The 26,310-nt window shown below is 44.7% G+C and overlaps 1 protein-coding gene across 1 annotated transcript; it reads right to left on the reverse strand.

The window, feature by feature from the left end:
- Nucleotides 1–5,879: 5,879 nt before the first annotated feature.
- fam83c (family with sequence similarity 83 member C) lies at nucleotides 5,880–25,281 on the reverse strand. Its single transcript, XM_079341886.1, has 5 exons — nucleotides 24,329–25,281; nucleotides 19,111–19,278; nucleotides 18,422–18,546; nucleotides 11,021–11,257; nucleotides 5,880–10,707 (listed from the first exon to the last, which is right to left on the reverse strand). Exons 1-5 carry the CDS (start codon nucleotides 24,836–24,838, stop codon nucleotides 9,894–9,896), a joined length of 1,854 nt encoding a protein of 617 aa, XP_079198012.1. The 5' UTR covers nucleotides 24,839–25,281; the 3' UTR covers nucleotides 5,880–9,893.
- Nucleotides 25,282–26,310: the final 1,029 nt, after the last annotated feature.

Genomic DNA, 26,310 nt, shown 5'->3' on the forward strand with positions numbered 1-26,310 from the left:
TTTAGTCTTTGGGAGTCTGTTTGTCGAAGCTAGGTTATATGAATCTAACTCCGCCCTTTTTATGGGAATGCGTTCTTGGCAACTCTGGGTTTACCTATCAGGTTGACAACCAGCTTCGTATGACTGTTAAGCACGATCTCTTGTGTTAGGGTTAGTGAAGCCAGATCACCCAAAGAGAACCTGGATATGTGAAACTTGCTTCGTAGTACAGGCACCAAGAAATAGCGCATAGCTGACTGTCATGCAAGTCAGGAAGAGTGGTCAAGTCTGAAACATTAGCTGGGCAGCTTGTGTTACCTCATCTGCCCTTCAAACCGCCTGTAGACAAACACAGAGCAGACTTTTTAATGCTTTGTGGGTCTCAAGTGTATCAATAACTCACTTAGACCATCCATTAACATGAAGACAACTGTGCCAACATCTTAAACTACTACTAACCTATCAGGTCGCCATCTAGCAATATATCAAAGACGTTTCCAAAGTGTTCCAAAATATCAATGTGCTGTACAAACAAAACATATCTCATTTGCATGCAGAGGTCTCAAAAACGTTTTCAACAAATAAGATCCATTCGGCTTGATAGGGTTTAAAAATAGATAAAGGTTGGACACCGCCTGAAGAGCTCAAGACAAGTACTGCAGGAGTTTTAATGAGGGGGCCTCTGCCACGCTTGCTATTATGGATCAGTTATGACTGGAAAGTGTCTCTGTCTCTACAAAAATTACAATTCACCTGTCGTGTTGTGTCTTGCCTTAACCAAGACATATGCACTTTGTTTATTAATGGTAAACTCCATCAGAGAAACATTCAAACAAGTTGATTAAGTTTTAATCTTTGACAGAAAACAATTTGAAAATGACACATCCTTAACCTTTTAGTCAGAACTTGTGTTTGGCACTTTCACCTTTGCTAACTTCTTTCATAAGATAAAAAAAAACAGCTGTAAAATATAAGCCTGAAACTGTATTATTTAGATTTTCAATTGTAATTTATTTTTTAAAGTGATTGGGGGAACCGGAGCAAACCCGGAGTAAAACCCTCAAGTACAATGATGGACTCACCATTGCTGTGAAGCCGCAGTGTAAACCCCTGAGCAGCTGTGCACAATGGTAAACACTGAGGATGTTACTGACAGCAGACAGTTTGACTTGTGTGCCTTCAATTTACATGTGGCTTTTACTGACACAACTAAATGGAGGGCATCAGCAGTCCAAATGTCTACTCTGAGAACTCAGCATGTGTGCACTGATTTGTTGGTGCCCAGATGGGTAGAAGGGAAAAGCCATACTGCCAAGATCAAGGCTGGGAATCCTGTTTGGGAAGTGGGGCAGGTGAAAATAATTAGTCCTCTGTTGGGCTCCCACAGCAGCATGAAAAGGGTTTGGTAAAAGCCCGTCCCAGTGCTGAAAAGAACCTGCCAACAGCACTCTTCCTTGGTTTCTTGGGATTCTTGAGGGCCTTCAGATGTATTTCCAGATGCTTTACGACAGCATCATCAAAAGATTCCACATCTTTCAACGCTGCCTTCTGCGTCCTTTTTTTGGAGCCAAATTCCGCGTTGACGTCTTTTAAGACAGACATGTTAAAGTCCATTATGTCAGTGATTTTACAGACATCAGAAATGTCACACTCAGCAAGTACCCTTTTGGTCAGACGCCTGATGATGACTAATGCCTTAAGGGACCGTCTGGTTTTCAGTGGGCATTGCAGGTAGAACCTCATGGTCAGTGAATTGATGAGCTGCTTGGTCTTCAAACATTCGGGAGATGGGCCATTGTTTGATGCTACCGATGAAAGCTCTTGTATGACCGATGTAGACTCCTCTACGACCAGTGTAGACTCTCCCATGACTGGTGTAGGCTCTTCTATGATGAGTGTAGACTCATCTGCGACTGGTTTGATCTCTTCCATGACTGATGTAGACTTATCTACACGTGTAGACTCCTCCATGACTGGTGTAAACTGATCTCCAACATGTGTAGACTCCTCCATGACCATTGTAATCATATTTATGACTGTTGTATGCTCTTCTATGTCAGCCCATGATACATGCCTTGAATGAGAGCATTCTTCTTCATTATTGCTGGCTCCTTCTGGCTGAGAAATGTCACTCTCAACCATATCTGTGAGCTTCGTTGTTGCAGCCTCCAATGGATCTCTGCCCAGGCGCTCTCGAAACATTGATACAACGAATTCAAAGATGTCTGCAGAGACTGTCTGCATGACATCAGTATACACATCGGCCAGAGCTTCTGCTGCTGAATCCCAGGTCCCTTCAGCTAACATGTTCCACTGAGCTGCAGGGATCATTTCAAATCGTTTGTTAATCAGGGGCCGAAGAGATTCTGATGTGACCAGGATACTCTTGTCCATCTTGATGTCAGATTGGTTCCTTTTACACAAATCTTCTCCTAAAGGTTTCTGAGTTCTGTCTCTAACTGTGAGTAAGAACTGTCCTCTTGAGCTCCAGAATCGAAAGTGAAAACTGAAATGTGACTGTAAGAAGTAACAGGTCTTATTCCATAGAACTATGATGATGTCAGAGATCAAAGCGCATCTGCTAAACTATGATGATGTCATCAAGGCTTTTCATGTGACATGGAATAGAAGGTTAGGATCAAAGGAAGTTCCACAGCATCATCAAACCACACACACACACACACACACACACACACACACACACACACACACACACACACACACACACACACACACTATATACAACTATATACACACATTTTATACATTTCATTTGGTTCGGTTTGGTTCAGTGTTGCCAAGACTGTTGTTATTAGAGACTTTGGGCTTGTTTTTCTGTACAACGAGATATTTAATTCGTCCTTTTCCAGGATCTGTCCATTGTAAACAACTCCATTTCCTTGGTGACAAGGAAACAGACAGAGCGACAGAGTGACAATGCCCAGCAATAAGTGGGGAAAATATGGAAGAAAATATAAAAGAGTGGGAGAAAGAGATGATACAGTCATCTCAAAATCAAAACCAAGATTTTCATGAACATGTTGCTGTCAGCCGCAGCCAGGGCTTTCAATTGACATTTCGACTTAATATATGCCTCAATGTATTACAGCTGGGAAAAAATGACACAAAATAATTAAGTAGCCTAGACGTGAAAATCTTACATTTGATTTGGGCATGGCTGGGTATATATTATCTATTAGAAGAGTTAAGTCGCTTGGTTTGGGCTTATATCCATAGACCTGGTTGCTTGTTTCTCTCATGAGATCTGGTCACACTGGTTTGGGGTTGTTGCTGCATTTGTGTTGTTTCAGTTGTAAAATGTACAGAAATGGCTGCTGAACAAGTCAGAAATTAGGGGAAATAAATAGGTTCTGAACTTGCAAACATTTTTGTCATCCACTGAGGGGGCAAAAATACGTTTTGTTCACGTTAATTTACTCTTTAATTGGCTCCTACACGTTTCTCTCAAATATTAGGCCTACTTGTAACAGGAGATAATACACAAATCGACTTTGTAGCATTCATGCTGTCTGTTGATGTAAGTTCTAATGACAGTCTGACTTACACACGAACACACTGAAGTCAGATAAATTAATCAATCTTTACTTGTATAGCGTCAATCATAAAAAGTGTTATCTCAAGACATTTTAACACAGGTTTGTCTGTTAACATTACAAAGGTAACGATGAGCAGGTAAAAAGACCACGCTCATATGTTTACAAAAAGCAGGTAAAAGTCCTCACTTATTATTATATTACAAGATGAACTATGAGCTAACATTCTGATGTTTAAACAAAGTTTTTCAAAGTTGAGAGAATCAACTTTCGATCAATTTAAGTGACTTTTATTTTACAATTATGTCCAGTCAGTCGTGAGCATCTTCATCAGACTAAGAAGGGAAAGTGTGAGTGAAGTGAAATCAACCGGTTGTCACACCCAGGTATAAACAAAACACTCCAACTGTGAAGTGGAATGCAGCACAGGCAGCAAGCACACAAACCTGGTATAAACTTCGACCTCGTAAACAACGAGGAGCCAACCTGTAAACTAGTTAGCATGACTGAACTGTAAAAACAAATATCAGCAAGTTTCTTTGTCTAGTTTTTCTTGTCAAAAATGTCTCATTGGACTGTGTGTCGATTAAGTCCAGATATACATCGTATTTGAAGATATAACTCAACTCAGCTTTATTTTATATAGCACCTTTCATACATAAAATATGAAGCCCAAAGTGCATACAAAAGAAAAGACAGTATTATGTGTTTAATTCAAGGCACACTTATTTTGCTTGGCCCATTGTCAGATTTTTAATTACATATAACAAACAAGGCAGGCCTTTTTTTTTTTTGCTGAGATAAATTTTTTTATCAGGACTTCGTAGTTAAATGTTCCTTGTAATATTTGTGATTTGATGTTTTTGACGAGAAATTAGACAAAGTCACATCCTTAAACTAGGATCAATGTTGGAGATGCTTTTGAAACATGGAGAGAGGTTAGAACGCAGAGAGCTTTACAGACCCATGCAGAGCTGGCTAAACACTGAAGCTACAGTGTCCACCACATGCAGAGCTGGCTAAACACTGAAGCTACAGTGTCCACCACATGCAGAGCTGGCTAAACACTGAAGCTACAGTGTCCACCACATGCAGAGCTGGCTAAACACTGAAGCTACAGTGTCCACTCCATGGTGACCTGTGTGAGCATCCACTCTAGAGAGGAGGGGGGGAAGACAGCTCTCTGTGATGATTAGAGTTTAGACTGCAGTACACATTTCAAACACTAGGGGTCATAGTCACATAATGCTCATTTAATTTAGACCATACTTAAAAAATAGTGTTGATCTTTAAGTATCTCATTTCAAGTTACAGAAAGTAAACTCAGGCTTAAATCTCTTGAAGTTATGTTTTCTCATTGCAAGCTGTTCAGGTCTTACTTTTAGCTTAAAATGACTTGTCTGTATCTCATTGAGGTTGTACATCTTATTTCAGAACTCTTCAGTGAGGAACCAAATGGCTATTTTCACTATAAACTAGACAAATGCACTTGCTAAGATTTTTTACAGTTCAGCCAAGAAACAACAGATATGTGTCGGCAAGGTAGACGAGTGCTCTGTGTACCCTTGAATTGCCCCCTGGGACAAATAAAGTTTTTTTTAATTGAATAGATACAGCTGACCAGTGCAATTCTTTAATTTCAGCTTTGTTCAGACAATACAGACAGACGTTGTATTTCAGGACTTGTGTCATGATTCATTGCTTCATTGGTTTTGGGACTTTTGGGACACATATGCCCTTGGAGTGTTTTATCCTCTCGCATTGTTAATAGATTGGCCTGTGACCCAGACTCAGGCCTGACTTCCTGTCAGGAAGACATACTGTACAGTAGCTAAGTGGGGAAAGAGGATCCGTAGTGTTATTCACATACTGGCCTACAGACACCCAGCAGACATCTTGACCTCATTCACATATTAGCAACCAGCAGAAGGTTAAGCTCAATTATTTACATGATAGTTTTAAGTTGTTTGATTGATTTTGTATAATTCATTTCTCAGGGTTTTTTTAAGTTATACTTTTGGGAAATTCTTGCCTTTACTGGGTAGGACAGCTAAAGAGAGAAAGGAAACATTGGGAGGAGAGAGTGAAGAGCTGAAGACGGGTACGAATCAACTGCTGCTATAGCCTCTGTACATGGGGCACGTGACATAGCTGCTAGGCTTTCCAGAAGTGATCTAGCAGCTTGGGAAAAAAGCTAAATGAGACCCAGAGCTTGTACATGGCCTCCCCAGGCAGAGTTGGAAAACACTGCTGGGGTGAGGGATGCCCTGCTGCCACCGCCACCGCCACCAGTCATCAGAGAAGCTTAAGAACATGGATTGATGGATGGACCGACACTTCAACATCTTTTCACTTCCATTTCTTTAATTAAATCCTAGAGTGTTCAAAATTTTAACAACTTAAACAGATATTTCACATTCTCCAGTAAATAACGTTCAAAATAAAAATAACAAAAAAAATCAGAAGTCATTCTTAAACAAAAAACCCAAACTCCTGATCGTCAGTTTATGTATTAGGCCTCTAAAAAACAAAATGATGTACACTCAGAAAAGCCTGTCGAGCAGACTGTAGTTTAAAAAAAACAAAACAATAAGACATGAGCAGTTAAAACAACACATCAAAATAACTGATCACAAGGTGAGTTCTTATTGCTTAGGTGACGACAGCCCTTCTCTTCTTGTTTAGAGATCCCTGTAGTGCTGTGAAGAAAGACTGCTGCACATCAGCACCTCTCATCACAAAACAGTACTCAAAGAAAACAACATGCTGACAATAATAAAGTTACTCATGACCATGTCGGACATGTTCAGACACTCTGTACAAATGTACATATTCAAAATATGCAGTGGACACACTCGTCTGTATCCATTAAGGAACTGCTCTGACGCGTGTACTACGACACGCTGTTTCTACGACACGCTGTTTCTACGACCTGAAGCCCTTCACAAGTCGTTTTCATGACAACAGCAGCAGGAACGTTGACATTATTGGGCTCCTGCTGTTATGTACAATAAGCTTTGTTTCCTCCTGTCCCATCCGGTTTCAGACAGGCATGTCTATGTTAGCACACGTTAGGTTTGTTTAGATTGTGATGTAAACCTTAAGGCAGGATGATGAAGGCACATGGTATCTACACTATAATACAGGAGTGTTACAGGGACCATTCAATCCCATAAAGCAGGTCGAAATGAAAAGAAACGGCAGATGTTTTCCTCAAGTCCTGCATTTCATCTCTTTCTTACACAACAGAAAGTTTGACTGAGAAAAACAAAGACGACTGACATTATAGTCCGACTAAGAATTAAGAATTTGTTCATTCATTTGGACAGATCAGTGTTAACTCAAAACAGTCCCCCCCCCCCCTCCATCACTTCTGGTACTTTGGTTGGTGTTATCAGTTTACATCCTTATTATGGTACGCCAGCTCACCTTTAGGGTCAGAGTGCAGGACTTGTTCCATGTATAAAAGTTACATCTTTTACATTCAGGCTCTTTCCAAACAAGTCCACACAAGCCTGTGATTAAACCAACAACCACCTGTATTAGTCTACCTGTATTTCTCAGTACACCGGACATTAAAGCCTCTTAAAGTTTGGCTTGAATAAAAAACAAAAAATAATGATATCAAAGTTAAGAGCACACAAAAACCTAGGTGAAAAAAATGCTCATAAGAAATAAAACCAACAGAAACCTGTTCAATTGAAAAAATTAAACAAATGTGGAAATCAAAGACTGCAGTTCCACAAGTGTCCACTTGAGGCTGGCATCAAAAGCCAAGGGATCCTCATCAACGCCCATGTAAAAATGCTCATTTTCACAGCAGGCACCTTTACAGCCTGGTTCACGGTCAATAACTCATTTCTATATCACAGAACCTTTATGGGGTTATTTGCTTCTCTTCCTGTTTGAAGATATATACACAAAGGGGTAAGCTTTCGTTTACATAATTGTAGACGTTTTCCAGGAAGCTCCAGCAAACTTTGCCTCTTTACCTGAGTCTACATTGAGCGACACTATATCTTCAGCATTTCCAAAATGGCGACCAACATCGTTCTCTCCTTCAGAAATGTGGGTGACGTCACTGAGAGTACGTCCATGTTTTATACAGTGCAACGTTAAAACAAGCTCGTTTTGCAATAAACCCATTTATTGCCCTTTTAAATTTGGTCACCTGATTCAGGTTTCACAGGTTCAGCTGAATAATTCAAAAATGTAAAGAAAAACAAATCAAGGATCAATTCAAGTGATTTGGAAAAGTGTGTCTTTTTGTAAACTGAGTTTACAAGGAGTTACAGCCCTCCTGCACGTGTAAACCCTCCTCACATGATGATATAGGCAACATGGTTTCAAGAATAACAGGATAACTGAGCTAAAGGAGCCTTCAAGCCAACAAAGACGTATCTTCGTATCTTCGCCATGGGTTCGAAGGAGAATTATCCTGTGGGATTTTTGCATTGAATTTGGGATCATTGCAGAAAATATGCTCTGTGTCAAACACACGTCTGATGTGTAGCTGTAGCTTGAACATTTAATGCAGTCGAGAGATGTAAAAAGCTAACTTTATGCTCTAGCACCGCGAGCGGTCATTTGATGTCACGACCGTTGTGCTTCATGGGTCTAATCAGCGGTTTTGACAAGCTAACGAAACCGTAGCTTAATAAGTTGTTTATGAACCTAATATTTACAAGAGCACTGAAAAACACGACTGGAGGATGTAAGGCGGATTAGTGAGAGTTCCTGGCGTGATGACGTTTAATGTCTCCTTGACAACCATGTAGTCCAATTTAGCCACTTGTTAGCAACCGCCATTTTAAGTTCGCGTAAAAACTTTAAAATTCACAAGTGGGAGTCTTAGCTAACGTAGTTTATCTTGTCTAACGAAACGTCAACATCTCTTAAGCTTGTGTTAACCACTTCACTCAAACCCATTCAAAATCCCCATCGACTTTTAGAGTTTAGAACCCATGGTGCTAAAATGCTAACTCACTTCTGGGTTTGTAGGACTCATTCCTGTTCCCGTCTATTGCTGTAATTACATGATTACCGCTGAGAGGAATAGAAGGGCTTGATGAAGACTTTTCTTGATTATTTGACAGAATATTAGCATAAAAAATAACTTGTCCTGCTTTCTTTTAGCCATCAATGACCTCATTGTGAATCTTTAGCCAGGAAAATGTAAACAAAGTCTGTTTCAGGGATGTTCTGTTTGATTGGTCCAACACCAGCAGTAGTGAATAAAGACGTGAAAAATGCGGTCACATTTGCAGGTCAGAAGAAAATCTCAGCATTATTTCAGCCACATTACTAAGATGAAAACTTAACTCATGCTTTAAAGCTGTCATGTTTTGAGAATAAAGTCATAATATTACAAGACTGGAGAATAACTATACCAAGGTAAAAAAAGACGAGAACAGTGAGATGATTTTAGGCTATGGTTAGCCCATGTGTTATTATGATAGCAGGAGACTGGGCAACAATAAGAAAGTTCTTGGCTATTGTTATCCTTAGATGACATGAAAAATACATATTCCCGGTTCTTGTGTTTAACGTTTATTTATCTGCTAAATATATTTCAGTACGTCACAACATGGGCGTTTGACACTCTCAAAGTTCTGCTACATGGAGACCTCATGTTTCAGTTTCATGTCGTCAGTCTGTGAAACCTTTAGAGCAGCTTTGCATGATGTGCAGCTCTGAAACCTCCTCATGTATCTGATCCTAGCATCATGAAAACTCAGCCTTCATCTGAAACGCTTCATTTTTGCTGCTGTTTCTTTAAGGGCCCCCTTTTCACGTGCCCACTTTCTCCTGATTGGCCAGCTCTCTGGAAGCCTTCAGGGCAGGCAGAACACTGCAGGGCTGCTCTCCAGTGCTGGGAGAAGAGAGCCTGTCCGAGGTTTCACCGGCTTAGGTAGAGGCTTGAAGCCGTCTGGTGAAATCTTATACCAGGGGAACTATGGAGTGAATAGAACGAGCAGTTTAGCGTTTACCTTTTTTTTTTTACCACGTTTAGTTTGCACAGCCAGCATTGTAATATGAGTTTTAAAATGGAGATCAGAATAATAGTTCAGCTTTAAGTAGAACTTCACAAAATGCTCAGCCTCCTTATTTTAGTACTTGCAGCTCTTCTGATATGCTAATATTTTATATGCTCCTCAAAATAACTTTAGGCTAACCATGGCCTATAAAAACACACGAAAAAAACATTATGACTCTATTCTCATACTATTCTCCATCCTTGAAATAATATGAGTTTATTATGGCAATTGTAAGTGTTTTATCTAAAAAGCTGGAATGTATTTCTTCTTGACTGTGGGCCTAACTGTCGTACGCTTCAGACAGAAGAGAGGATATGGCGCTTCAGTTGGAGCTCTTCAGCTCGAAGCGGCTGTAAACCTGCTTGGATTTCATCTTGTTGTAATGATTCACCAGGTCCAGCTTGCTGTGGCCCAGCGTCATTCGTTTCTGGTCCTGTCTGGTCATCAATGTGACAGGAGAGGGAGGGGGCGGGGGGCTCTGCTGGCTCTCCGGCTCAGCTTGAGAGAGGTCTGGGCCGCCCCAGTTGGCGGTGCCATGAGGGGACGGGGACCTCCGGAAGTTGTAGGAGTCTTTGTTGGTGGGGGGCAGAAAGAAGTCTGAGAACTTGTTGAGGAGCTGGTTGGAGGGAGCCCTCTGTTTGGGGGCGAGTTTGCTGTCACTGATGGGGGTGGGGGTCTGTGTTTTTGGGTTCAGGTTTGAGTTGGGGGTGCCTGAGACGAGCCCGGTACTGTGGAACAGGCTGGATTTGTGGTCGTACAACCCCAGCGCTTGAAACTTGGAGGAGGTGCCTCCGATATTTGAGCGCATGACATCCGCCGGGTTGGGCTTGTTCCAATCAATGCCCATTTGGTGACCATAGGGAGGCGGCGGTCTGTCCGTCACAGGGCTGTGGGTTGTTCCTCCGTTAGCTTGGCCTCGTGATCCTGGTGTGATGTGACCCTGAGGCGTCGGGGTCAGTCCTCCCGCTCTCCTCTCAGGGCTGAGGTGGGAGCCGTTGCTGGCCTCCTTCTTGTCGTGACTCTGGGTGACCTTGTAGACGGGGTTAGAGGTCATCCCGGGTGCAGCCTTCACACTTGACACGCTGTTGCTCGATTGGCTGCTGGAGTTTTCAGAGCAGACTCTTTCCCGCTGCCGGCTGGGGTAAAAGAAAGACAAATATGTGAGCTAAGATCAAGTCCATGTCTTCATGGGGACATCAAGAACAGACCGACAATACTGTTGGTAACCTACATACAAACACCACATAAAAAGCCTAAAACATAACAGCTAATAATGTAAAAACACCAGCCAGGGTCCATTTAAAAACATGCTATGTGTGAGGAAGTGGAGGAAGATGCTCCCCATGGTAAACTGGAATATGTCACAATCAGCCTTCAGAAACTGAAATGAACATTTCTCATCATTTTCATTGACAACGTCACGTAGTGAGTATGACTCCAGCTTGGCACCTGTCAGAGAGTAAATCCATGCCCATGACTGGCCCGTGGCCCATGCCCATGCCGGGGGTCATGACTGCTTGGTACGACGGGTAATAAGGCATTCCCTCCTCCTCAGTGTTGCTGAAGCAGTCGACGATCTGTGAGTCGGCGTACAGGCAGCGAAACTCCCGGTCGAAACTGTCGGCGATGCGACCAGAGAAATGCATCACCATGTTGCTGTGCACCTGAGCCGACAGCCAGGTGAAACTAGAGAGGAGACAGAAGAGGAGGAGGAGGAGGAGTGAGAATACAGTGAGTCATTCCAACAACCTGTGAGATGTGCACGTCATGTGATATCTCACTCTTCACTTTCACTAAAGAGAGATGCTTTGAGAAGCGTCTTTTACTACATCATAGCTTCTGACTGTTAATATGAGGTTTGAAGTTTTGTTCCCCTCCTGAGGAGGTGAGTTAAGATGCTGCTGAAAACACATTTCCCGATAGGACTCTTTTTTTAAATCAAACCTTTTAACATCACAATAAGCAGGGAGAAAACATCATTAAAGAGGACATATCCCCCCCCCTCCACCTTCAGCTCCCCCTGTGCTCTAAACATCTGTGTTTCTGAGCTTTGATCCAAATATAACATGAATCAAGCAGCAGAGGAGGTTTGTGACCCTGTAGAAACGCTCCGTTTGGTGTGTGTGTGTCTCTTTAAATGTAATAAGCCCCACCCCCCTGCTATATGTTTGTTCTTTGAAACGTAAACATTGACAAAACAGAGTGTTAACATTCAAATCTTCTCAGCTTCACATGCACGTGACAAAGACGTCTTCTCGGTCTTGATTTAAAGGACAAACAAAAGGAAACGTGCTGCGCTGAAATGCATAAAGAGCTACTCGCAACTTGCTGCTTCACCACCCAAAATAAATGGTTCTCTAACAGCCAATCAAAAAGCCGTTTCCACATGTGCACTCCTGAAAATGTCCCGAGCATTTCTGCAGGACTGCCCCCCGAAATCCTCCCGATGTGGGCGTTCACACGCACCGCGCAGTGCTAATTAATATTCACACCTGCAGACGGTGCTCGTCCTCAACAACACACACCAGAGACATTTCTGCAAAGTTACTGAAGGACACTGAAAATGCTCGAAGCAGAGATGAGTGATAATAAGACGCACTTTGACAATGTAATTAGAATAATAATAGTGGATACAACAATAACACGTCGTTACAAGTCATTATTATTCAAGCACATGAGCTTGAAGAACAAAAGCTCCTGTGATCATTATGTTGTTAGAAGCTTACACTGCCCACACGCTGAGTACTCAAGTGTTAATCAGAAACAGTGCAAAGGAAACAGGCAGGCGAGCAGTGGAGCTCCTGCTCTCCTCATGCACCCTGAACACTCAGGAATCGACTTCTTTATGAGGGAAGCGTCCTCTTTAAAGTGTCACAACCTGCAGAGCTCCTGGGCTCTCCGATCATGGAGTCCTCTTATGTGTAGTAAACTTATGAAACACACACACACACACACACACACACACACACACACACACACACACAGAGGCTGTGTGTGAATGATCTCCCTCCACCTCCGGCTGATAAAACCTCCGACCACCTCCGGCGCTAACATGAATCACTGCGGTGACTCATCGGATCATCAGCCAGCAGCAGACAGCGAGAACATGAACGCTGAGGAGAAGAGTGTGCCTGCATGGCTGATCAGAGGCTTCTTTACCTCGTGGTCATGAGGATGTTTGATTCTGAGCGAGCTGCGTCACGTCACTGCAATAAAATGCCAACATGGAAAATGTTGGCATTTTCCCTGCTGCACCTTGGCCTTACATAACACCCACAGTTTGATTAGTAGAAGGAATGCTTTCAAACATGACTGAGTGGCAGCGAGAGCTGCTGGTGACATGTCGGGGTAGTTTTTTTTTTTTTTTTTTAAAGGAAGGAAAGAAGGGGGGGGGGGGTCGCTGTCAGCAACTTATTCTGAGCGAGCCCACTGAAGCAGTTTACGAGTGGTATGCAGCTCAGTGAACAACGCTTGTGTAGTGCTGGTTTCATGTGAGTGACCAGCCGAGGAGGCGGGACGGATGAGGAGTGTGTACATCACAACTTTCACTGAGGCCGAGAGCTGAACGACCGTCCACAGACTGCACACTGAACACCATATAAACCATCAGGCAGGAAGACTTTTAAACCTGTTTTTACTCAGTGTCTTATATGTGACATATATTCCAGATTATATGGTGACTGGAGGCATGCACAGTATTAAAAGTACTAAAAGTAAAAGATTATGGAGCAGCATCCTTACTGTCAAATATCCTTTGTGATAACACACAGGCTCCTGTCGTTACGTTTCAATTCCACTGTATGACTGTTAGTCTCTGTGTTGGACGACTGTTAGTCCCTGTGTTGGATGACTGTTAGTCCCTGTGTTGGATGACTGTTAGTCTCTGTGTTGGATGACTGTTAGTCTCTGTGTTGGATGACTGTTAGTCTCTGTGTTGGATGATTGTTAGTCTCTGTGTTGGATGATTGTTAGTCCCTGTGTTGGATGACTGTTAGTCTCTGTGTTGGATGACTGTTAGTCTCTGTGTTGGATGACTGTTAGTCTCTGTGTTGGACGACTGTTAGTCTCTGTGTTGGATGACTGTTAGTCTCTGTGTTGGATGACTGTTAGTCTCTGTGTTGGATGACTGTTAGTCTCTGTGTTGGATGACTGTTAGTCTCTGTGTTGGATGACTGTTAGTCTCTGTGTTGGATGACTGTTAGTCCCTGTGTTGGATGACTGTTAGTCCCTGTGTTGGATGACTGTTAGTCTCTGTGTTGGATGACTGTTAGTCTCTGTGTTGGACGACTGTTAGTCTCTGTGTTGGATGACTGTTAGTCTCTGTGTTGGATGACTGTTAGTCTCTGTGTTGGACGACTGTTAGTCTCTGTGTTGGATGACTGTTAGTCCCTGTGTTGGATGACTGTTAGTCTCTGTGTTGGATGACTGTTAGTCCCTGTGTTGGATGACTGTTAGTCTCTGTGTTGAATGACTGTTAGTCTCTGTGTTGGATGACTGTTAGTCTCTGTGTTGGATGACTGTTAGTCTCTGTGTTGGATGACTGTTAGTCCCTGTGTTGGATGACTTTGCTCTGTGTTGTCTCTTCCTGTTCTTCTTGTTTTTGTTTGTTTAATGACAATGAAGAATGTTTTTTTCCACTTCTCTAACAGAGAGCAATAAGTGTACAAATTAAGTTGAACAAATACAAAAGGTTGAGTAATGACAAAAAACATCAGCTCATCACACGTGGCAAGAAAAAATGTTTTTTTCCCTGACGTGTTGAGGTGAAAGATTCTCCATTTGCGTCCAAACATGAAGCTCGCCGCTCAAACTGTGAGGACAGTTTGAGGAGCTTTGTGCACGTGTGCAAACAGTCAGTGTTCCTGCTGCGTGTCAGTAAATGAAGACGGTAGCTGCAGGTCCGTGGTTCACTCCAGTGTGCTGCGTTTGTACTGACATGTCTGAAGAAGCGTCTCACATCCTAAAGGACATAAATCTGTCCCTCAGTGTTATGACCTGTTTAAACCTCTGCAGACACGAGAGCAGCTGCACAAATAATTCACCTTTTCTGATGTGTGGAGTGTTGTCTGAGTCCTTCAAGGTGTGCTGAGCTGCACGCTGAAAACAGCACTCCAATTAAAGTGAGGAACCTGCACGACTGCTTTTTTTATGAACAATAAATCAGTCACAGCTCACGGCGTGTGTCGATACCTTGAAGCGACAGTGAAATCCCTGGTATGTTCCTGAGGATCACCTGATCAGAGCACGCCTTCACTGCATGAACTGAAACGTTTACATCACGATGAGGACGGACCATGTCCACAAAGCCTGCGCGGAGGGCGTTTCACTGCGAGCTCGAGCGTCCCAGAATAACCTCACCTCAGATTTGATATCTGACTTTAGAGGAAGGGAATCTCATTGGAAATCACAACACAAGAAAAGTGTCTCAGAATATAAATCATCCGAGAATAAGTCAGCTGCTGTGTCTGTTTCCTGCAGCGTGACTCTTCTCACACAGTTTGGATTAAAATAGAAGGAGAGTCTTCAACTTTTCCACAAATGGAGGTCACTGCTCTCAGAGACAGACTTCAGTACTGAACCACGTGAAACGCTTTATTCAGGAGCAACGAGTCCACGATGTGCGTGTTCCTCACAGTCAAACAGTCATATTAAATCTGCCTGAAGGGATTTCTTTGCTCCTCTTTCTCTGGATTCTGCCTGAGGGAACAAGTCCACTGGATTATACTCTGATATTTAGGATTATTTAATTGTTTAAAGAAAACTGTCAACATTGGGCAGAGTATATATCAAAGCAAACGCAGCATCAGCGGGGGAAATGTTGTCAGTTATGCTAACGTTAGCCGTGCTCGTAGCGCCAAACTTCAGCCCTCTCTGCAGGACGTAAACGCGTCTCACGCATCGCTTGGGTCGACGTGACAGATTAAGCTGACACAGCCAAAGCACCAGTTCAGTTCCATTTTCAACCACTTGGTTCATGACGCGTCAGTCAGTTGTGCTTCTTAACGCTGCTCGTCTGCAGGAAACGTTGATGAAAGCGAGCACTCCCAGGTCGCTCAGCGCAGGAGAGAGAGAGAGAGAGGCGTGCTGCCATGATAAGACAACATCATATTTGTCAGAAGCATTTGGACCTCGCCCTTCATTCCTCAGTTCGTCAGCCCCGGGCTGGCGTGCCGCGCCCTGCACATTCACCTGAAACTGCACAATTAAAAGAAAACGCTCCACTGCAGCGGTCGGATTCAATCGGAGACTTCCGAGTGACGAGGAGAAAGTTTGGTAATGAGACGGGACGAGGAAGCAGAGACAAAAGAGAAGAGTCACACCTTTCATTCTGGTACTTGAACACACCGTCCTCTTTCTGTTAGCGCTTTGCATTTTGTGCATTTTCCCGTTAAATCGAACGTCTGAGGACGCCGCATGCTGTTCACACTGTACAGACCCTGGAGGCAAATGTGCGCCCTGAGATCCAAATAAAACCGACTTGACTTGATTCGTTGAGCACACTCTCGTGAAGACTGAACAAGCAGAAGTTGATTTCCTGCGAGGGAGAACAGCGTTTGGTTTGCTCGCTGAGACAGATATCGCCATGACACCGTGACGCGAGAGGAACACTTCAGAAGCCGCTCTCTCTTCCCTCCTGCTCTGTGACACCAAGTTGTTCAAAACCCACAGCACTGTTTGTCTGGCAGCTTTCCTGGTACATTACACCCACACTGACACAAACACACACACACTGAAACACACGTCTCCCTGAGGGAATAAAGAGCGAACAGAAAAACAACACAGAGTTCAGTCTGAGCAGAGAATTAAGAAGCGCTGTTAACCCTTAAAGGTCACATCTCCTCCTCCTCTTCGCCGAGTTTGAATCAGTGTCAGAGCTCCTCTCCTCTGTGTGTGAAGTGTGTTGTTGTAAATCCACTCTGATCCTGTGTTTGATCATGTCTATAAACCCCTCTATTTCAGCCCTGCTCAGAACAGGCTGTTTCTGTGTCTGTATCTTTAAATATGTAAATGAGCTGTGTCTGACCACGCCCCCTCTCTAGAAGGGCTCGGGTGTACTTGGTGCTTTCAAGTAAATTAAACTTACGTGTTCTGTTTTCCTTCTGATGTGGAAAAACAGTCGGTCAGTGCATCCGGAGTATTCCCAGTCTGAGACCGAACAAGTCCGAGTAAATATGCCTTAGATTACGAAATGAGACTGAGACCTTCAAGAAGAGGTCTCGACACCGTTCTTGAGACTGAGATGGATTTTGAGTACTACAAACCTGAAACTCCTTCCCCCTGTTTCAAGAAGCACTTTGGGGAACAGACACCTTAACGTGGTTATGTGGCCTCCTGCTACCTGCACATCCACACCGCACGTTAGACAACATGACAACATCCGTCGGCATGGACCTCGGCTTTGTGCTTCAGAAGAAAGAAGCTTCTGCTTATTGTAGGTTTTCGTAGAAAAATGTCGACAGTGATTTTTCAAGTTACGTCCCTGTAAGATCACGTGAGCTCTCCGCCACAACGACAATGACGACTGTACGGAAGCCTTAAGTGGACATACATCATTCAAACCCATTTCCTGTGACAAATGTCGTTGTTTGACTTATTTTAATGAAGCGTACATAATCTAAAAAATTCAACGACAGTAAGTCGTTATCACATCTCACCTGAACTGAGGTGACTTTTTAAGTTCGTTAAACACTCGAAAAGTGTCATAAACGTGACGGATCATCTCAAAGAAAGAGAAATGTGTGCTAGTATGGAAATGGCGATGTAGTGCGTGAAATCGTGTCTTCACTGGTTCCATTAAACCTGTGCAGAACATTCTCCGTGTGTTTGGCATGCGGCTCTAATTACAGGTATTACTCAGGTATTCTAAAACTGATTCCAATAGCACAAACGTCTCCTCACCGGCAGCAGCAGTCCGCTCACACACAGGACTATTGTTCCACAAGCTTATCGACACATTTGCAAAAGTGAATATGAGCGGCTTCCTCCTGTAAGACCTGCTTATCAGGAAAGATGCAAAGTCAATGTCAGATGTCTGCTGCTGTGAGATGACGAGCCGCGTCCCCTTCGGCGCTCTGAGCGTCTCTTTCTGTCCCTTTGTGAGTTTTTCTTACGAAGGAGGAACTTCACATCTTGGAACAGCGACTGATCATCTGGAGATTTTTGTTTGAGTTCAGGGAGGCTAAAAGCATTTTTTAGGTTTGTTTCTGTTCAACGTCCAAACTCCAAAACAATACGGTTTCTCATCGTGCAATTAATTCCAACGGACCTTCCCTGGCAGGTTTTAACATGCGTCTTAACTTCCAAACCAGTTTTTTTCTTTGTATGAGGTCAGAGTCGATGAAATGGTTATACAACCACAAAAACCACGGTTTGGATCCGTGCCTCGTGGTTAACGGTGACTTAAGCCCGAGCTGTACGACTATTATTTTATCAGACTGCAGCGAAGTCGTGTCCACGTGTAGAAGCAAAAGGAAGGAGCTTGGTTACCAGCGTCCGTCCATGGTCCCATAAAAGCATCTTGTGATGTCGCTCCCCTCGTAACCTAGCAACACAGTTTGTCTTAAAGGTACATTGCACAATTTCAACTGTTCCAGCTATTTTACAGCTGCGTGGTCACTGAGCCACGCAATGACGTGACGTCGACTGTCCCCCGAGTCCGGACCAAAGACTTCCCTTCAACACATTTCAAGGCTACAAACAAAGTGAACTCTGTACCTGACACCAGTGTTTCTGCGTGACATTCAATCTCAAACTCTTATCAGTGATGCATCATCATGGATTTTACCCGGAGTTTCTGCTGCCGGACCCTTAGTCTGCTACTGTGTGTGTGTGTGTGTGTGTGTGACTAACCTGTACGACCCAGCGATGACCTCTTCACAGTCGATGATCATAAACTTCTCCAGGACCTGCCCGGTGAATTTCTTGCCGCTCTTGGTGCAGTACGTGTCCCCACACACACTGCGGACACGAATGTTCTGCACACAAACACACACACACACATCTTTGAAAAAGCAGAAATGGAGACACACGTACACACACACACACACACACACACGCCACTGGCTGGGGCCGCTCTGCTTTGACACTCCGGTGTGACTTCTAGAAGCTGAGTGTTGGGACGGTTAAACTGCAACACACTCAGTTCAAACTCACATTAGCTTACAGGCTATACTGAACTGAAGTATAACAACACTGACTGTCTCGAGATTAGCTCGGTTGTGTTTGTGTGATACATGTGCTGACAGCAGAGGGATTTTAATGCTGCATGATATGAGCCGGTCGACCAGTCACTCTGATGGTTAACTGGTTTATTCTCTGCCTGGTGAACTGCTGGCTGCGTTACAACAAGTGGTTAAAGTTAGCGTTTTAAATTTCTCATTGAGTGTGTTTTAGTCGGGTTTGAAACTGACGCGGGTTCACTGAGGAAGACACATTTGGGGCGAGCAAACAAAGAGCTCTGTCCGTCTGGTTGTTCCGTCTCTGTCAGACATGTCAGACATGACACGTCTGTGTTAGCGACGGTCCGCTGTGTGACTTACACTCAGGTGGGAGTTCTGAATGTCCAGAGCCGAACACATGTCTGTGAAGGAGTCCAGGTTCTTGTCGTCCAGCAGGATGTAGACGGGGACTCTGCGCTTGTTGGACGCCTCCATCAGATCACACAGCAGGTCTACGTCCGTGAACACGTCCATCACCACGGCGATCACCTGAAGCAGCAGGGAGACACGGGAGACGTTAGCATGCAGCGCAGACGCATCAACATTTCATGAGCGTGGGGCCTCTTCACTGCGAGGGTTTACACGCCTGATCAGAAGAGACGCTTCAAACACCAATCACTAAGTCTGCTCCGGGAGAGGGACGGGCTGGCAGGACACCAGAATGTAACATAAAAAAACCCAACAATATCCATATCTGTTCTGATACCATGGCAACAACAAACACTCGGAGGCGTCTCATATTAGGAGGATGTATTTACTAAACTGGTGAGAACAGTCGAGTTTGCAGCTCTGTGCAAACATACACACACATGTTCAGACATGTTTCTGCACCTGAACACACACACACACACACACCAGGAGACAAGCCTGAAAAAGGAATAACACACACACACACACACACACTCTATAAATGAAAACAACTTTACTGTGTTCTTTGTGCAGGTTAAAGAAAGAAAGCATCGGAGTTCAAGCTAACTGTAGCGAAGCAGCTAACAGAGTTCTAACAGCAGGTGGGCTGGTTATCCTCTCCATCGACTGACTGATGAACTGTGTCAGTGTCATTGGATCTGAAACCTGCTGACTCAGCACAAACACACAGAAGGAGGTCACTGTGATGGCTTTGTACAGTGAATATTGTGTAATTGGATATTTGAGATTGATGGAACAGGTCGGATTTTTCTCACTTTTCTCTTCTTTTTTTTTTTTAGCAGCAGACTCAGGCGTCATGCATATGAAACGAGTCTATTTACACATCGAGAGAGAGAGAGAGAGAGAACAAGGAAGTGTCTGTGGAGAGTGACTCACGCAGCGTGTGCTCCGCTGTCTGCCAACAACACGGCAACTCTTAATGAGCTGTAATGTGGTCGGCGAGGACATCATGAGACAATTTGCCAACTTCAAATAACTCACAATTGTAAAGTCACACTTGCACATGTATCTTTGCAGAAGTTTTGAAAAAAAAAAAAAAAAACTTAGGCGGACCAATCAGAGAGCTGCTCTCCTCCTCTGTGATCATGAAGGAAACCTGCTGTGTTGAAGCTTCTCTGACAACAATGCAGCAGCCAGTATGTCCTCCTTCTAACTTTAGATTCTGCTCCTGAATGCTCTGGATCTGATTGGACCAGAGAAGGTAGGCGGGGCTTTGAAGGCCGTTTTGGACGCCCCTGGGTTTGTCAGATATGAGAGCAGTTATCAGGTCAACAGGTGTTGCAGCGATGGAAGCGGGCAGTGGAACTGCTTCAGATAGAAGTGATTGTACCCGAGCTAAAAAGCCTCTGCATGTTTCTAATAAGCTCCAGCAGCAGAAAGCTGCTCAAACTAGGATCAATGTTGGAGATGAAACATGGAGAGAGGTTAGAACGCAGAAAGCTTTACAGACCCATGCAGAGCTGGCTAAACACTGAAGCTACAGTGTCCACCACATGCAGAGGGCTAAACACTGAAGCTACAGTGCCCACCACATGCAGAGCTGGCTAAACACTGAAGCTACAGTGTCCACCACATGCAGAGCTGGCTAAACACTGAAGCTACAGTGTCCACCACATGTAGAGCTGGCTAAACACTGAAGCTACAGTGTCCACCACATGCAGAGCTGGCTAAACACTGAAGCTACAGTGTCCACAACATGCAGAGCTGGCTAAACACTGAAGCTACAGTGTCCACCACATGCAGAGCTGTGTGAGCATAAAACTGAAATTTAACACTGGCAGCATTTTGGTACTGAAACGTCACAGTAAATGTGTAGTATTGTGTGTGTGTGTGTGTGTGTGTGTGTGTGTGTGTGTGTGTGTGTGTGTGTGTGTGTGTGTGTGTGTGTGTGTGTGTGTGTGTGTGTGTCAGCTGAGGACCCTTTGACACATCTGTGCTGACAGGTGTCATATGTTCATTCTTTGTGGCATCAAGAGTGGAGAGTGAAACTTTATTGTCCAGTGAGCGAGGTCAGTGTGTTTAATGAGTGACAGAGCGGCCTGCCGGCCGTCGGCCTCGGCGCTCACAGGAGATAAGAGCTGATCAAACATGAGAGCAGGCGGCCGGGCGGGCAGATCCAGACCTGCTGCATTTGTTTGTAAGCAAACCGAGCGGAAACCACTGGAGGGAGGAGGATGGAAAAACAAAACAACAACACCTGACCGACTGCAGGAGACGTCTTTGTCATGATGTTTTTCAGAACGCTGTCATGCTGTTGTTTCTGCTGCACGCCGTCTATAATCCCCTCCACACATGTGCATGTTATTTTTGTAAACCTGCGCGCTGTTTCTACACGTCGGACTAAAGACAACACAAAAACTTTCATTGCTTAACTAAATTGTCTGCAGCCGTAGAGCAGAGCAACGCTCCCTAATAAAGCACGACTAATAAAAGTGTTTGTGTTCCCCCGCTGCCAGGCTCAGTTCTTTGTTCTAAGTGTCTGACATGGTTACAGAAAGAGCGAGCGAGAGCGAGAGCGAGCGAGAGAGAGAGAGATCCGAGTAGAGACTTCTCCCAGGTCATGGGAGTTGGTGCTCCACTGTGTGTTTGTGTTAATGTGTGACTTTGAAGCATAAATTTGAAGTCAGTACAACATGTGAGAAACATACAATCACTCATAACAACCAAAACAAGCTCTGTGATTGGACGATCGGCTGCATGTGCCTGCAGGATTACATCTGGTCGAGCTCGTTTTTGCCGCGCTGAGAGTGAACGGCTTGAAGCGCAGCGACACTTGTTGTGTTGCTCGTATTCATCTTTCTATCCGTCCTTCATCTTCACGACGGGTTTGCCTTCAAAGATTTTTGAAAATGGATCGATGAAGTGCACGGCCCCTCAAGTTTAATGACTGAAACACGCAGGACAAACTACAGCATTGGCAGCATGTTGGTGTTCAAACCACAGACTGTAAATATGAACGCCTGAAGCCTGAGTGACGTCACCCTTCTGTCCCTGCAGGGGGCGCTGCAGTCCCCCGTGTGTCCCTGCAGGGGGCGCTGGAGTCCCCCGTGTGTCCCTGCAGGGGGCGCTGCAGTCCCATGGGTGGTGGTCTCCGTGCTGGAAATGCTGTCTCAGCCTAACTTTGTGTATGTGTGTTGTGTGTGTGTCCTGTGTGTTTGTGTGTCCTATGTGTGTGTCCGTGTGTCCTGTGTGTGTGTCCTGTGTGTGTCCGTGTGTCCTGTGTGTGTGTCCTGTGTGTGTCCTGTGTGTGTTGTGTGTGTGTCCGTGTGTCCTGTGTGTGTCCTGTGTGTGTGTTGTGTGTGTGTCCGTGTGTCCTGTGTGTGTTGTGTGTGTGTCCTGTGTGTGTGTCCTGTGTGTGTTGTGTGTGTGTGTCCTGTGTGTGTGTCCTGTGTGTTTGTGTGTCCTATGTGTGTGTCCGTGTGTCCTGTGTGTGTGTCCTGTGTGTGTCCGTGTGTCCTGTGTGTGTGTCCTGTGTGTGTTGTGTGTGTGTTGTGTGTGTGTTGTGTGTGTGTGTCCTGTGTGTGTTGTGTGTGTGTGTCCTGTGTGTGTTGTGTGTGTGTCCGTGTGTCCTGTGTGTGTTGTGTGTGTGTCCTGTGTGTGTGTCCTGTGTGTGTTGTGTGTGTGTGTCCTGTGTGTGTTGTGTGTGTGTGTTGTGTGTGTGTGTTGTGTGTGTGTGTCCTGTGTGTGTGTGTGTTGTGTGTGTGTGTGTTGTGTGTGTGTGTCCTGTGTGTGTTGTGTGTGTGTGTCCTGTGTGTGTTGTGTGTGTGTCCTGTGTGTGTTGTGTGTGTGTGTTGTGTGTGTGTGTTGTGTGTGTGTGTTGTGTGTGTGTGTGTTGTGTGTGTGTGTCCTGTGTGTGTTGTGTGTGTGTGTGTTGTGTGTGTGTGTGTTGTGTGTGTGTGTGTCCTGTGTGTGTTGTGTGTGTGTGTTGTGTGTGTGTGTTGTGTGTGTGTGTCCTGTGTGTGTTGTGTGTGTGTGTTGTGTGTGTGTGTTGTGTGTGTGTGTCCTGTGTGTGTTGTGTGTTGTGTGTGTGTGTCCTGTGTGTCCTGTGTGTGTGTTGTGTGTGTGTCCGTGTGTCCGTGTGTCCTGTGTGTGTGTCCTGTGTGTGTGTCCTGTGTGTGTTGTGTGTGTGTGTCCTGTGTGTGTTGTGTGTGTGTGTTGTGTGTGTGTGTTGTGTGTGTGTGTTGTGTACATATCTGGTCAGTAAATGGGACACAAACACAGTGTGTCAGAGCGAGCTGCACAGATCTTTCTGTTTACTGTCGTTGGTTAGAGTTCGGCTTTCTCGGTCTCCTCCGTAGCTTTGTGAAAAGATCGGACTCGAGCGGATCACTGTCATAAAAAAGTCCCATCGGATCAAATCAATCTTGGCTGCAGCCTGAAACGCAGGACTGAGGACAGAAATATCGCTCGTGAAAAACTAACGAACAAAATAAAAACTTTTTCGTGGGGCGCCTAGTGGTGAGAGCGTGCACGCCATGTACGGAGACGCAGGTTCTCCAGGCGGGCAGCCCAGGTTCAAATCTGACCTGCAGCTCATCATGGAGCAGGTCCCTTCCTGTCACTTCATGTGTTCTGACTCGACCCACTGTACGATAATAAAAGACACAGACAGCCCAAACAAACATGTTCATTGCCTGACAGTAAAATAAGAACGAGTCTTAGTTAACAAATGAAACACAGCCTCACTCTGCTGTAGCTCATTTGCATCACTCTGGTATAGTTTATGTTTGTCCGCCTGTAAAACCAGAAGTAACTGAAACTAGACAGAGAGTTTACAAAACTAAAGAACATGTCCTTTGTGTGTTTGAGTGACTGCAGCTCTCATACTTGTGCAACATTTCACAGAACATTTCACAGGAATTATCTGTGCAGCTGACAGTAAGGCATCATTTACCTGACACATGACCTGCTGCTGTTCTGTGTGTTCAGATGAGGGGCTGTCAGTCTGTGACAAAGGTTACTATACTTTGCCTTTGTTCTGTAATTGATTGTTTGATTAGAGTTTATTTAACACTGTTTTATCTGCAGCTTTAAGCCTCCTGAAGTTAATTATTCTCCTCTTTATGGGACCTGATGAGGTGAAAGATCCACATAATGAGTCTGCTCTTACCTTTTTGGCTTTGTTGATCAGGGACCTGATCAGGTCTTTGACGTTGTGGGACTTGTCCCTCTGGAAGTAGATCTGCGTCTCAGACGGTCCGTATCTCGCCGGGGACTCCGGCCAGCCGAGCTCCAGCATCGGCGGCTCCTCGTCGGACATCATGGGGAAGTAAGTCCCGGAGGTGAGCTCCGACACGGCGTCTCCGTCCCCGAAGTCCCGCTCGTTCGGTCCCAGTCCGTTGCTGTCGGAGTCGCACGCCTTGGCTGCATGTTTGGTGATGTATCGGACCTCCAGCGGGGACAGAAAGTTGAGCTCCCGCTCCTCGGCCAGCACCCTGCGGTACTCCTTCTCTCCCTGCTCCAGCAGCGCGTCCGTGGCCAGGCGCGCCGCCTCGTTGTGGCTCAGCTCCAGCGTGGAGCCCTGCCGCCACGGGTTCTTCACCTCCTCCAGCCGGGAGGCGAGCTTGCCCAGGGGCTTCCTGCCGGACGACGCCGGCCTCAGGCCCTCCGAGCTGATCATGGTGCCTGTTCAGTCAGCACTCACTGAAACCCCGGGTTACCAAACCTCGAGAAATAACTCCAACAAACTGCGTGGAAGGATACTAAATATCCTGTCACAGGAAACTAGTCCCTTCTACAATGCTTCTGTAGAAACATGTTGCAACACACACACACATTTAGAGCCACACACACACACCGGAGAGTCTCGACAGCAGCGCCTCGTAATGCAGGAAAAGCTCAAAGTAAAATAAATATCTGAAGTCTCTCTAACTCCCCACCAGGCTCTCACACTCTCCTCTTAATCCGGATTATTTAAAGATGTTTGGAGTGTTAATAATCCAGGTCTCCGGGACTGAGGCTGTAATGGTCCTCTCTTCTCTAGTTCCCTCTCATGTCAGACAGGATCTGAGTCCCAGGAGCCTCTCTCTCTCTCTCTCTCTCTCTTTCTCTCTCTTTCTCTCTCTCTCTCTCTCTCTCTGTGTAGTACATGTGAGGTGTGTTCTTTGTGCGTACCTGTTGATACCTGTGCTGCCATTGGTCGCCGACGGGGACAGGCCCCTCCCCCCTGCTCCGGGTTGCCACGCCAACCAGTTCACCAGTTTGTCAAACTAAAGTGTCAGTAAAGAAGGAGACGGGTCCGTTTGAATGTTCATTTATTTAAATGAACAGAAACTTTTTTAAATCTTTAATTTGTATTAAACTGAATTTCACTTTTCTATAAAATTTTAATGACATTTTGAAACTTGTAGATTTCCTAAATGAGAAATTATGTTAAGGAAATCTGAACTTCAATCCGAAGCAAAAGTATTCAGCTTTTATTTGTCTCCTCTTTTGTTTTATTTTATGAGTATCCTTGCTCACACTTACAATCATCATGTTTTTGTCTGCAGGTTTAAACCTCAGCAGCAGCCAATCACATGATCTGACACATATCCACCTTTTCATTCATGTTTTAATCACAAGCAAAATCCACATGAGCTTCTAGACTCTGAGATGATACACTGTTGGTTTCAACTCAGTCGTATTGCTGTCAATACAAATGGAAATGGAAAAGGGTCTCACACACACACACACACACACACACACACACACACAGCTCCATCTGCCATGAAGGGATCAAGTAATTATCAGGCACAGACGGAGATTACAGTCTTAGCACTTATTAATGTTGTTTTGTTTCTGGAGGTTTTCAGACTCAAAGGCCTCAGTGCGTCTCTTGTTCCTCTCTAAAGAATCGTGGGAACCTGCAAATTATTTCTTGAAATACCTCACAGGCATGAGGAGCTTATTACTGCTACAGGCCTCCATTTCTGCATTTCTCTATTTCAAGCAACTTATCCAACACACTTTCAACGTTTTCAGCAGGAAGAGTTTTCAGTCATTCTCTTTTTTAACCTCACCGTTTGTGTTGAGGGGGGTCAACAGCAGACTGAGGTGTGGGTGTCTTGGAACCCTTTAAGGGTCGCCGGTTCAAGACTCGATGCTGACCAC

The sequence above is a fragment of the Symphodus melops genome (genome assembly GCF_947650265.1).
Source record: "Symphodus melops genome assembly, chromosome: 4".
Lineage (NCBI taxonomy): Eukaryota > Metazoa > Chordata > Actinopteri > Labriformes > Labridae > Symphodus > Symphodus melops.